The sequence below is a fragment of the Choristoneura fumiferana genome, chromosome Z (genome assembly GCF_025370935.1).
Source record: "Choristoneura fumiferana chromosome Z, NRCan_CFum_1, whole genome shotgun sequence".
In the NCBI taxonomy this organism is placed as follows: Eukaryota; Metazoa; Arthropoda; class Insecta; order Lepidoptera; family Tortricidae; genus Choristoneura; species Choristoneura fumiferana.
Genome location: NC_133472.1, coordinates 14,773,354 through 14,787,105, shown reverse-complemented (window position 1 = coordinate 14,787,105; position 13,752 = coordinate 14,773,354). Strand labels below are relative to the sequence as shown.

General features: G+C 37.1%; 1 protein-coding gene across 2 annotated transcripts in view; it reads left to right on the top strand.

Annotated features, from left to right (window-relative positions):
* jbug (filamin-type immunoglobulin domains fbug) overlaps positions 1–13,752 on the top strand; it is an 81,665-nt gene that overhangs the window by 18,734 nt on the left and 49,179 nt on the right. Inside the window, exons 18-20 of one of the 2 annotated variants that reach the window (XM_074088608.1) lie at positions 137–300; positions 1,709–1,800; positions 4,253–4,429. In XM_074088608.1, the coding sequence (XP_073944709.1) occupies positions 137–300; positions 1,709–1,800; positions 4,253–4,429 (433 nt within the window). Of the gene's footprint in view, positions 1–133; positions 301–1,708; positions 1,801–4,252; positions 4,430–13,752 lie in introns of both variants that reach the window. The other variant, XM_074088601.1, reaches the window with a different exon arrangement.

Below are 13,752 nucleotides of genomic sequence, written 5' to 3'. Positions count from 1 at the left end.
TTTCGTTTCATTAGTCGCGTAGTGTGTCTCATGCGCGCTACAGCGGGTTGATTTTGATGGCGTAAATATGAATAAAGAGACATGGATATTTATAACAGTTGACTGTTAGCCTCATTTTTGTTTCCTTTTGTAGCAGGAATACAAACGCGAAGTGCGCGAGAGTACCTACGTGGCTCGTGATTCCTCCTACAGCAACGTGGAGGAGAAACAACAACAGCAGTCTTTTTTATCCAATAGGCCCCCCCGCGACCCTAACGGGGGGGCCCGATCTGAAACGGATGCAGCACACGCCCGTTTCAGGTAAATATTTAGTAAATCCTAAACAAAATGTTTGCTTGTAGCCGGAAGAACTTTAAAATAGAGTTTGCTCGCTCGCCGTGAGCTATGGGTGGCTGCGGCCGCGCATACGCTCGTATTATATGTACGTTCAATCTCTAAGTGAGAAGTGGAGGTAGGTTCGTGTGAAATTCAAAAGCGGAACTAACAATGGGAATTTTACGTTTAGGTTATGCAATGGGGTAGTTGACGCCACGACACAATAATTTCAAACGCGACTGCTAAATTGGATTTGTAGTAACTTTAAAACAATTAAACAGTTCTGTTAATCGATTGAGTTAGCGTTAGCGAGTATAAGTGACGCCATAGTTGCGATACCAAATCCATTGTAGAGTCGTATTTTAACAGCTCTTAAAAAGTACATCAACTGATTATTGTCATCTACCCTATTACTATGTTTGAAGCAACCAACCAGTAGAGAAGTAGGTAAGTATACATATAAAAATACGGTAATATCTTTTAATTTCCATTATTAATCGTAGCATTTTGTTTTTGAACGGCAAGTTGCTTAATGTGTATTTGGCGAGGCAGTCTAATTAAAATTAGACAGCTTCAGGCCCCGTAAATTACATAATATTCAATACTTAAATAATTGTTGGAATGAAAAATCATTGAAAAAGAATAAGGCTAAGAACTCGGAAAAAAGTTTGTAACATAGATTTACATTTAGTAACAAAACAGATTAATTCACCAACAACGTTTTATAAGAGCCAAATAAATGTACAGTCAAGTGAAAAAATAAGTATCCATTCGAACCACTCAAAAATATGTAACTACGGCCTATGGTTACTACGGCCTTATTGCGTCGGAATAAGAGTCTGTGGTACATATTTTTGAAGCTTTGAATAAGTACATATTTTTACACTGGACTGTACATGCGGGTGGCAGATCAATCACCATAACAAAGACGTATATAGAGGCCGTAACGCGCTCTATTGTTCCATGCAGATGTAAAAAAATATCCCTTTTTAATTTTCCAGTAAGCTTGTGCGGAAAAATGAAACACTTGTCTCGACAGGTAACTGGCTCTATACTACGAAGTGCAAAACTCGAACTTCTTATGTTGCCGTCCCGCTGACGCTTATGTCATTTAAAACGCGAGTGAAAGGGACGGTGCGATACTAACTTCGAATTTCGTCGTGGCTCCTCTGATTGCTGCGTATCAGTGCCACAGATGCAATGTATACCTTATGTACTAACTCATACCTGCACATATTTTCACTAGATTTTTATCACCACCAGCTCGACCGTGAAACAATTATTAATAACATAAATATTATGATTTTTACTAGCTCGGTTACTTGTCAGTTAACTAGAAAATCGTTACATCTTACAAAAACTAGTATACCCTTTTTACGTTTATCTGTTACAGACCAATTCAAAGGGACAACAATAGAGGAGCTCAAGCAATCCAAATCCAACCAACACTCAGCGGAGTGGTTGGCCAATCAGTAGAGTTTTTAGGTAACCATTTATACTTACACACACCATATATGTATACTTGTATGTAACCCAACAAAGAAATAAATTGTAAACTTTTTTCAACACGTTTAAAATTGCCAATAAAGGGACTCTTTAAGCCAAATTTAACTTCATAATAAAATTCAGCTTATTATACCTATGTAGAGCATGCTTTTTACTTTAAAGTTTTCACTAAAATGATTGATGAAGACATTTTATTCAGTACAGCTCGGGAAAGTGTAAATATTGGTCAAAAATTATAAGAAACTAGAAGCTGTTTTTAAAAACTTTTCACATACTTATTTAATAATATTGTAGAAAATTGCATAACAAATGAATTATTCATATTTTTTTTATTTTGGCTAATTTCAGCACTTTTACTAGTTAAAAAAGTATTTCATACACTATCGTTACACAGATTTTAAGATCTCGAACCTAAAAGCTACGTTCATTTTGAATAACTAAGAATCCAATAGTAATGACTGTATACCATTGTTTGTCACTAATAACAATAGGCTAAATAGGGTCCCCTGACAAATGGTTTGAATTTACGTGTCAGAACAAAGAAATTTAAAATAATAATCAAGCAATATTCTCTCTAAGCTTGTCCATTCCTTAAACTATCGAAAAAATCAAACAAAACGGTCGGAATTATAACCAAGTGAATAAATTTTAACCAATTGGTTTGCTTTTTCAATATCAGAATATTGGAGTAATTAAGAATGAAAGTTTATATTTAACTAAAGCACTATCAACAGTTTATTTTTAATATTTTCTTTGAAACATGAGCTACTCGTAAGTGATCTATTATTATGTCAACCTCAGAAAATGGATCACTTTAGAACGTACATTTGTTATACAGGGTATAGTATTACCTACTAGATAGGGTAGATAAGTATAGTATATTTTTTGTTCATGGCTTTAGTTTAGTTTAGTTTATTTATTCATTCAATACATCATAACATTATAATTACCTTACCATCACCTTACCTTTTCATCTCGCATTAGTAAAAATCACACACTTAAATTTTTTGTCAAAAAAGTAAAACTAACTCCAAAAAAAATTTTATAACAAAAAATTGAACCGACTGCAAAAACCATGAAAATATAGTAACGACCAAACGTATCCAAATAAGATGAAGTTGTATTGCAGGCAGAAAGTAATAGGTTTAAGTGAATCTTTCTCTCTTATTTTTTCCCCCGGAAAGTGTTGGTAGATAACTAATTAAACACGACCCGTTGAAGTTGTCACTTTATTTTATAAAGAAAGAGCGTCATATTAAACAAAAAACACAGGGCGGAAGAAATATGAAGTGTAAAATCAAAAAATCGCTCCCGCTGAAATAACGATTTCATAAAGTGTTACCTTTTACGATACCTCAATCTTCTCCGACTAGGGTTTCCTCTATCATTTTAAACAGCGTACGTACTAATTTCCTACGGAGTTGTGCTCGCCGGCTGCGAGGGTGAAACCACGCGGTTCAATTTCCACTCGAGAGCAAATATTAGCATACAAAATAGCGTTACAGACTTCGTATCTTGTCAATATCAACGTAAATATTAAAGCTGTTACGGATTATACCTACTCAGGTGTTGCGTGAGATTTAAAATATGTGCATCGCTGCCTGAATATTTACAATATTTGATACTGTTGATTGCCTATAATTTCTTAGAAAATAGTTGTAACGTTCCAAAATTGTTAGAACACGCTTATCTAGGCCACAATAGAGGTCTCTCTAGGCGGATGATATGCCACGACTCAAAAGGGGGCAAAATGTATGTGATAATTGTACTGTACACCGTAAAAGCGCACGTTTGCTTGTATAAGGTAGCTATGAATACAGAACGTCTTGGTTTTTAAAACGTACGCAGCGTGCGCTTCAAACCGCCTTATGTGTACCGGGCACAAAGCAGGCAAGGAAGAAATATAAATTTGACTATGTGTGATTCTTTCTACAGCCGATGTTGCTATTTTTACGCCTCGCCTACTGTGAATGCGCACATTTTTTTTAATTTCAATTACAAAACACACCGATATAATGTATGTATGTACTTACCTACTTACTTAATCCTTTTTGAAAGGTCTTCTCTGCAATATACCATTTTGTTGCGCAGTTTTTTAATACTCGTACAGTCGAGTTCATAAACATGTGAGCAAAAATTTAATCAAAAATATCTGAACACCAATCTATATATTTTTGATCACATTTTTGCTCACAAGTTTATGAACTCGACTGACCTACTCTATGCGCCGGTGACGTTTTTAGGCCGCGTGATATTTTTATTTCCCTTTCTATAGGTTCTGTGGTACCAGATGTCTTATTGTCTGTCTAGTGCATTCGGAATCACAACCATTTTCACTACATTTATCTATACCTGCATCGTATATAGCCCACAGCCCGTGCGTTAGACATTACAGCCACGCGTCTCTTATACGCTCATAAATTTGTTGAAGTGGACTGCGCTAACGCAGGCGCGGGGCACTTGGAGCTGGAGGTGCGTGACGCGGCCGGCGCGCTGGTGGGCAGCTCGGTGCGCGCGCGCGGCGGCGCGCGATACGCCGCCGCGTTCACGCCGCGCGCGCCTGCGCCGCACAGCGTCGCCGTCACCTTCAACGACGACCATGTGCCCGGTGAGTCAGCAGTATGTAATATGTATGTACGTTGAAGTGAACTGCGCCGGCGAACGTGCACGGCCCGGTGCGGTGGCAAGATGGCTACGTACATAGGTAGAGTCACCAGACCAATATCTGATACAACTCTATTTCTAGAGCCGGTCCGACGTATCCGATATTAACACATGCTCTGCTGTGGCATATATTTATGCAGGTGACTGTAGGTACAGCGTCCCCGTCACCTTCTACGACGAGTAGTTATGGTGTCCGGTAAGTCTTAACAACCGAATTTTAAACTGGCTAAATTTTAAACATGCATTGAAGGTCGTAAAGTTACCAATAGTCTTTAGCATCGCTATCTAATTGACGACGTATTTGCAAAGTCAGTTTAGTAGGGAGCAGCGGTAATCGCTTACCATAGGGTGATCCACTTGCTCGTTGACCTCTCTAGCCGTCTATAATTATTTTATGTCACTAATTAACTGATACGTAGTAACCTTAAACATGACACGTGACAAAATAACGTGCATAGTCGTCACTGGTTGGAATTATTTAAGTAATGCTAATGTACATTTAAGTAATGTTAATTCAAAACAAATCATCAAATTTACTCACTGCAAACTGACCGCATAATAAACATAAATATCATAGCCATTAATTAATTCATCCGTACTTTAGTAAATCTGAGTAGATGATCACAATATTCTCAGTCTAACAAGACTAGATTCTCTGGGTACTTAAAAAACCAACAAGAACTCATTATTAAGTTAGAATCTATCCAATAATGGCAAGAACTACACACTAAGATAGAAAAAAGACAAATCTTTTATATTAAACATTGACAAGTATCTCATACAACATTGCTTTTACTCAGTAATAGTAAATTACTGCATAATATAGGCCGGGAAAGAAAGGCTTGCAGGCCGCGTATGTATAGAGGTATACGAGGCTGGCATGTTTTTCGCGTCCTAGAAATCAATGTTCTTTTCGTAAGACAACTAAAATTGTACTAGACTCCAATTATAACTACCATCTATATAAATGTTCATTTCATTCTGCCGTGAATTTTTAAAGCGTTAAAATAATCCCAAAAAAATCAAATTGCTATTAAACATGTAGATAGAACGGACTGCAGAAATAAAAAATCAGGTATCACGTTTCTAAACGAAAATTTTGAAATGACAGTGGCACTTACTTGCAAGATGGCTAAACCCCTCCAGTCAATCAAAAAAAAGACAATGACACTTGTCAATTTTCCCGCCAACACTTTTTTATAGTGTTTGCTTTACATTTCATCCCATTTAATCAGCTACATTGGTACTTTATTATGTAAATTAAATTGTAATTTGACGTAAAACGCGTCGACAATATTTATATATTTACATATAGAATATTCATAGTCTTACGAATTTATTCAGTAACTGATAAATTAACCATAGAAATTCAACGTTTTGCATTGAAACAAAAGACTGTTGTCTTGCAGGCCTAGGCCTGCAACACTATATTTTAAAGCCTGTTTTAAGGAACACAACATAAACATGACATGTAATATTGACGGTGTGTTACATGTAATAGGCCGAGAAGTATCGCGCTGCAGGCGCTGCGGCTCGCCTGCCGGCCCGCGGTCACTCTAGCGGCCTGCGAAGAGGTTTTATACAACTTTGCAGGCCGCTGGCCGGCAATGCGACCGTCTTTTCTTTCAACGCGCGCTCTCCGCAGCCGCCGCGCCAACAGCCAGCGCGACACGCGTTCACGCAACAGGGCGCCCAGACTAGCGTCCCGCCATGCTTGATTTCTTGTTTTTTTTTTTATTTCATGTCATGTTTGAGAAAAGCATCATACAAGCCTCGGCCGGAACGTGGGGTTGCCGGCCTCGCATAGACTGGATAGAGATCCAGCCTCGCTAGGCTCGGCCGTCTATGTCTGCTTGGCCGGCAACCCCCTACTGCCCGGCCTCTACAGTAATTCTACAGTTAATTCTGATAAATAATGATTGTATTCATATTGACATTAAATATTTATTGTATTCCTACTGACATTGCCATTTTTATTCTTCTGTGCTATAACCAGTTAGGCATTAAATGTAACCTTAGACTATGAGATAAATATTTAGACTTAGACATAGACATAACTTTTTTGACATCAAACTTAAAATAATATTTGATATTTCTATGTTACATGTGCAACAGAATATGCCTGTAGATACTATGTAACCATTATTCTATGCAAATAAATAAATTATTATTATTATTAAGCACCTAACCTTACCAATGTAAGTACTTACCTACTATGGTTGTCAATTTCAGACAGTTTCCAAATTCAACTCCCACTGGATTTGGTACAATCATGCACGCTGTGATCGTCGATTTAAGACAGTAAACAAATTCAACTCCCGCTGGAAATTACATTACTAAGTACTTTCTGGCTTTTTAAACTTTTAAGATATAGCCTTTGCCCGCGGTTTGCATGCCTGATCCATTAGGTAGATATTGTACTTGAATCGGATTTCAGAGAATTCTCGAAAATTCCATCGTGGTCTTTAATTTCCCTGTATGTAACACGCAAGATGTGTTTATAACATTAGCAGGATGAAAGTACGTGGTAAATACTGTTTGGTACCAGCCTACCTTTTTTTTAATTTGTAGCATTCGTATAGGTACATGTAATTATAAAAGTTAGTGAGATGTGGTTTCACCATTTGAGAAATATTATACGACCACTTCTTGGTCCGATTCCGATTCTATTAAGCTGTTTGACATTATAATGTAAGAAAGTACGGTGACAGTACGGTAATCTGATAGTGAAATTCTGATGGTCCGGCTAGGACAGGCTCTGCAATGTCATCGATTTGAAACTTAGTAGGATATGTACATATAGTTTGGATCACAACGCAAGTACAATCAACATATGCAGTCAGTAAAAGCTCTAATTTAAAATGACTATAAAAAAACCTTTTTTGGACACAAATTCTCCTGAAACCAATTGACAAGATTAACAAGATTAGTTTAACAAGAGTAAGCAAGTCTGAGTGAATAGTAAACAAGTGCAATTGACTTTTCACCTTGACGTACACTTAGGTAAATGCGACTATTTTGCTCTGCGGCCGTCGACAACCGCGCCGCTCCGTGTTCCTCATCCGCCCCTGGCCCCTTAATTAGCTACGTGTAAGTGCTTAAAACCCCTAACGATGGCCCATCTAAATCGAAGGAGGAATATATACTCGTAGATAAACACGTATACATATTACGGTTCACTGTGCAGGGATGAATCCAGAGAGATGTCACAAAATAATGTTGTAATACTAGCCATCGAAAACATCGAAGCATTATCGATTTTACCGCACATTGATGTCGATAAACCAGAGTATACTTACACATACACAGGAAAGCTTAAAGTTTTGTCTTACAGAATGGCAGAATTGCATACTTCTTTACTACTCTTTACAACAAAATTCCAATGAATATTACTGTAGATACCAAATGCAAATCCATTGTCGAGAAGATAAATATCTATTATAAAATGTATGATAAGGAATGCCATGGACAGGGATGTTTGAAAATAATCCCGATCCGCATTGGCGATCCCTTACTTCAAAAAGCGTCAAAGTCAAAGTCAAAGTCAAAATATCTTTATTCAATTTAGGCTATAACAAGAACTTACGAAAGTTAAAAAAAAACTACCACCGGTTCGGAAAAAGCTCTTTTGAGAAGAATCCGGCAAGAAACTCAACGAGGTAAGTATGTTTTTTAAACAGATTTACAATATTGTTAAATGATATCTATAATTATGTACATCACAAGTATTCAACACAACGTTATTTTAAACACAGTAGGTTCGCTATTTGAAGGGATCGCTAATGCGGATTGCGGATCGGAATTATTTCCAAATATCCCTGTCCATGATATAATTATCATTAACTTTATAATCTATCCATCTATCTATCTATAACAGCCCTTATAGCGCCTGTCTTCGGACATAGGCCTCCTCTCTACTTTTCCAGTCCGCACAAAGAGCAATGGAGCGAATAATGTTCGGAATACACCTTCTGGACCGAAAGAAAAACGAGTTGATCAGACAGAAGACTAAAGTGAATGTCGTAATAATAGAAATAGAACGCAGAAAGTGGAGATGGACAGGACATATTGCTAGAATGGACCACAGTCGTTGGGCGAGAAGAGTCCTGGAGTGGAGACCCCGTGCTAACACCCGCGGTAGAGGACGACCACCAAAAAGATGGACAGATGATATCCGGCAACAAGCTGGCGTAAACTGGATGCGAGTGGCAATGAATAGGCAAGACTGGGAATTTTATCATACGCCTTAGATATTAATGTTTTCTTGGCAATAGATCTGAATATTGTATCCGTTACATTAGTAATATTTTTTGATATTTTGTTATAAATACGTATGCAATTTCCCAGAAACGACTTTTTGGTTTTAGCCAGTCTATGAGAAGGAACTTTAAGCTTCCCTGTGTTTCTAGTAGGTACCTAGCCTTTGGCTTATCGACGTTAGTATTAAAACCACATAATATGTTCTTCCTAACGTACATGATTATTTCAAAAACATAAAGCGACAGCAGAGTTAGAATACCTGTTTCCTTAAAAAAAGGTCTCTTTTGTAAGATGAAAATTGACTCAATTTCTGCAGCAGATCCCCATAAAATAAGGCCGTACGAAATAAAGCTGTCGAAATAGTGCCGGCGCCACATCAGTTAGCTGCCGTATTTTCCATACTGCAAAAGCAGCAGACCTCAATCTACCCGCGATTGCGGTGACGTTAAGTCCCCACTGTAGTTTAGAATCGAGCGTTATTCCTAAAAACGCTGTTGATTTTACAAATTCAATAGTTTGACCATTTAACTTTATATATTAGAAATTAAATTCGAGTTAGATGAATTTATCAACGAGAATTTAATACATTTGGTTTTCTTAGGACTTAGTAACAAATCATATCCATGTTAAAAATGTAGTTGTATGAAAATACTTGTGACGTCAGTCATTATATAATAATGTAGCTTTTGTTTTGAACAAATATACCTTGTTTTTTGTAGGTTTTTTCTCAATAGAGGTTTTTTCCGGACCGGTGGCAAATTTTTACTAAGTGCTTGTTGTAGCTTAAATTGAATAGGATATTTTGACTGATACAGAAATAAAGCACTTTATGATAAATATAAATTATGCAACATGAACATGACACATTACTGCACATGTCATTCTAGCAAACGATAGGAATTTGGATGTTTAATATGTATTTATCTATATACGATTAAGTATGTTTATCCGTTGCCTAGATCCATAGTACAAGCTTTGTTATAGTTTAGGACTAGGTCAATTGGTGTGAAGTGTCCCATGATATTTATTATTTATTTATTTTTTATTATTATTGACATATTTATACCTATGTACCAGAATGTACCTATCCCAGTTATGTGACTCAATTTATTCCGGTTGGCATTTCTGGTTGAATGCATTGGCTTTGTTTCCAAATACTGTAAGTGAAGGCATTGATTCCGTTTTAGTCTGCTGAATTTCGAATAATACGGCCATATTTGTCACCTGGGGCGATTGTTCCATAGTTCAATAACAGGGTGTGTTCAAGAGTGTAATAAATCGTCATTTGAATTCGCTTTATTGACAAGTAGCTTTTTCCCGCGGTTTCGCTCGCGTGGAATTCGGTTATCGCGCGCTGTTCCCTCGGGAACTGTGCATTTTTCCGGGATAAAAGTAGCCTATGTCACTGTCTGGCCCGTAAAATGCCAAATGCCAAAAATCACGTCGATCTGTCGCTCCATTTTGACGTGACAGATGGACCAACATACAAACAAACAACATATTTTTTTTCTGTAACCTTTTGTTTTCCTTTTGTACAATAAAGAGTATAAATAAACAAACAAACATACAAAACCACAAACACACACTTTCGCATATATAATATATTCGTAAGGATTATGCTTGTACCTGTTTGCTACACCATATTGTTGAAATTGTATTGAGACTTATTTATATCTACAACATGCTAAGTACATGTATTTATGGCAAATAAAGAAACTGAACTAAACTAAAAATATAGTGCGTGCATAAAAAATTTGAGGGTTGCCCTCGATTTCCCTAAGATCCCGTCATCAGATCCTGATTCGGTGACAATGGAATCACATCGGGAGTATACTCTTTCGAATAAAAAAAAAATTTAAAATTGGGCCCCAATTGACCGACAAATCGGTGAACAAACATAAAAAATATATACAGTGGAATGCATGACCTTCTGGTTTTTTTGAAGTCGGTTGAAGAGCCCTTTGTGGCCTACTTACAATAGAAACTTTTGAATCTTTACATTTTAGCTTTCTACAACCAGTAAAACGCAAAATCCCGTTTTTTCCCGTTCCCGTAAGAATTTTCGGGAATGCTCTCTTAATGCTCCCCTACACTCCCCAAGGAAACCACTTGCCAAATTTCAGCTTTCTACGACCAGCAAAACGAAAAATCACGTTTTTTTCCCGTTCTCGTGGGAATTTTGGAAAATCCTCTCTCAATGCTCCTTCACACTCCCCAAGCAACCTACGCGCCGAATTGCAGCTTTCCACGACCAGTAAAACGGAAAATCCCGTTTTTTGTTTTTAATTATTAGGAAATTATCTCTTATTGCTTCCCTATACTCCTCAAGTACCCTACATGCCAAATTTCACCTTTCTACGACCAGTAGGTATAACGAAAAAAATAGATCCCGTTGAACTGAATATAAATCCCGTTTTTTCCTTATCCCTTGGGAATTTCCAAAAATCCTTAAAACGGATTTTAACTATTATAATCAACTACTTTTATGCCAAATTTGAAGTCTCTGATAATTACAGTTACGGAAATTGGGTCATTAATTGAAAAAAAAATATGAATCCCATTTTTTCTCTATCCCGTGGGAATTTCGTAAAATCCTGAAAACTGTTTTAGGTGTTAGTATTATCTATCTGCATTCCAAATTTAAAGTTTCTAATTTGAAGTGAAAATATAAATCTCATTTATTCCCTACCCCGTGGGAATTTCGAAAAATCCTTTCTTAGTGCGCGTCTACACCTATCAAGCAATATATATTCCAAATTTCAAGTTTCTAGGCCTACCGGTTTAGGCTGTGCGTTGATCTATAAGTCAGTCAGTCAGTCAGTTTCTTCTTTTACATATATAGATAGATAATCCTTACTAATACTATAAATACAAAAGTGAGTGTGTGTTTTGTTAAATTTTTTGTTTGTTACGCTTTCACGCTTCAAATACTCGTCCGCTCGTAATGAAATTCGGTATAGAGATAGTTTGGGATCCTGAGAAGGATATAAGACAGTCATTATCCCGGAAAATTGCATCCCTAGTTCCCGCGGCCGCGCGGTAAAATTCTTCACAGACGAGATTCGCGAGAAAATAAATAGTCGTCGTTAAAAATTTATTATTGAGGTTTTAGAAGTATGTCAAAGTTGGAGTAGATTTATCGATGCCGTTTGCTCCTTATTAAGAAGCACCCACGTAGTTGTTTCAATAAGTGTTCGTTTCGTAAGTATAATAATCAGGAATCGATACCTAGTAGGAACCTCATTTTGAAGGCCAAGGCTCATGATAAAAGTACCTACAATCTAATATTATTAGTGAATTTTAACAGAAAATCACACACTATTTACTCAAAAGTACCTTTTCTGTTTTGCAATCGGGCCCTCATTGTTATTTCCTGCCCACACAGTTATATACATAGCATACTCGTACCTGCTACCGGACTAATTTAGTGGCAGTAAATTTCGGCGGCCATATCTCAAATTCCTTGTCTTAGCGCGGGATTTTTGCATGATGTTCTATTGTTTAGAAGAACGTCCATTATCTTTAATTAGTCGGCGGTCTCAGCTATTCATATCGTTACATTCTAAGTACTTAAAAGTATTGGCATCTTTTTCTTGATTATAAGTAGGAACCAGTAAATAATTATAAATCACAACTACATCATAGGAACTGTTTACCTATTAGGTAGGTAATATATGTTTGTTTGTACAGTCGACGTCATAAATAAGTGATCACTTTTGTACCTTGTCATTTTAACGGCATGCCTGGTAAGCCATAGGAAACTAGGTAGATATATACCGACTGAAAGCAACAACGTAAAAAAGTGATCACTTATTTATGACGTTGACTGCACTAGCATCAATCCTACCCACCTATGTTTTGTTTACTTACTTTTGGTGACAATGGGGCAGGGTGGTACGATAATTGATGCAATGCTTGAACGGTTCCATTAGCAAAATCTACAGGTATCAGTGCCTTGAGTAGCCTACGTAGGGAACGCACCTACCTTTGGCTTTATTATGGGCAGAATTGCATTGGCGATCCCTGGTCTTAAACAACGTATCTTAGTTAGTTGTGATAATAATAAGCAAAGTTAAAAAAAAAAAAATTATAACATCACAAAGAAAAGTTTGACACTTCTGTTCTTAAGTAAATTAGGTTAACATAATGTATTCTATCGAATCAGCCATCAAATTGTAGACACCTACAGGCAAGTGTAGTTTCACGTTTACGAGAGCGTCCGGCGAGTGCAAGTACGAAAGTTAGTGAGAAAGCCGGCGATGTGTTTCCATGGAGCGTGTAATTCGGCGTGATTACAATTACAGCCGTTCTCTAAGAACGAACGCCATTACGCAGCGGGTCAGGCGCCGCCGCCTGCATGAAAGTGTCAAGTGTATTTAGAACTTTCAACGTTTCTAATTGTCCCATGACGGTAACCATGGAACTGTGAAATTCATAGTCATATGCAAATAAGAGGAGACTAGAACCTATATCACAGAATAACTAATAGTACTACCCCTATACCTAACAAGAATAAAAGATTACTTGCTCCGACGACAGTCGTACTCGTTGACACCTACCTACAGTATGTGAGTAGGCGTAGGCATTAAGTATTACGCATGCCACTTACTTGCATTTTTAACCGACTTCAAAAAAGGAGGAGGTTCTATGTTCCAATGTTTGTATTTTTTTTATGTATTTTCACCGATTACTCAGTCAATTGTGGACCGATTTTCAAAATTATTTTTTTAATCGAAAGGGTTTTCTTCTGAGGTGGTCCCATTGTCACCAAGTCAAGATCTGATGATGGGATCCTAGGGAAATCGAGGGCAAACCTCAAATTTACTAAGCACACCTATGGCGATTTTGGCATTTTAAGCATTAAGATGAGCATTTACATTCAGAAAGTATCATTTGGTAACCTGGACCTGATGAAGAAGACCGTGATGACCAATGAAACTCATCAAAGCTAAGTAATGCTCGCTCATCTATAAACGATTATGATTAATATAGGTATATTAGGATAAG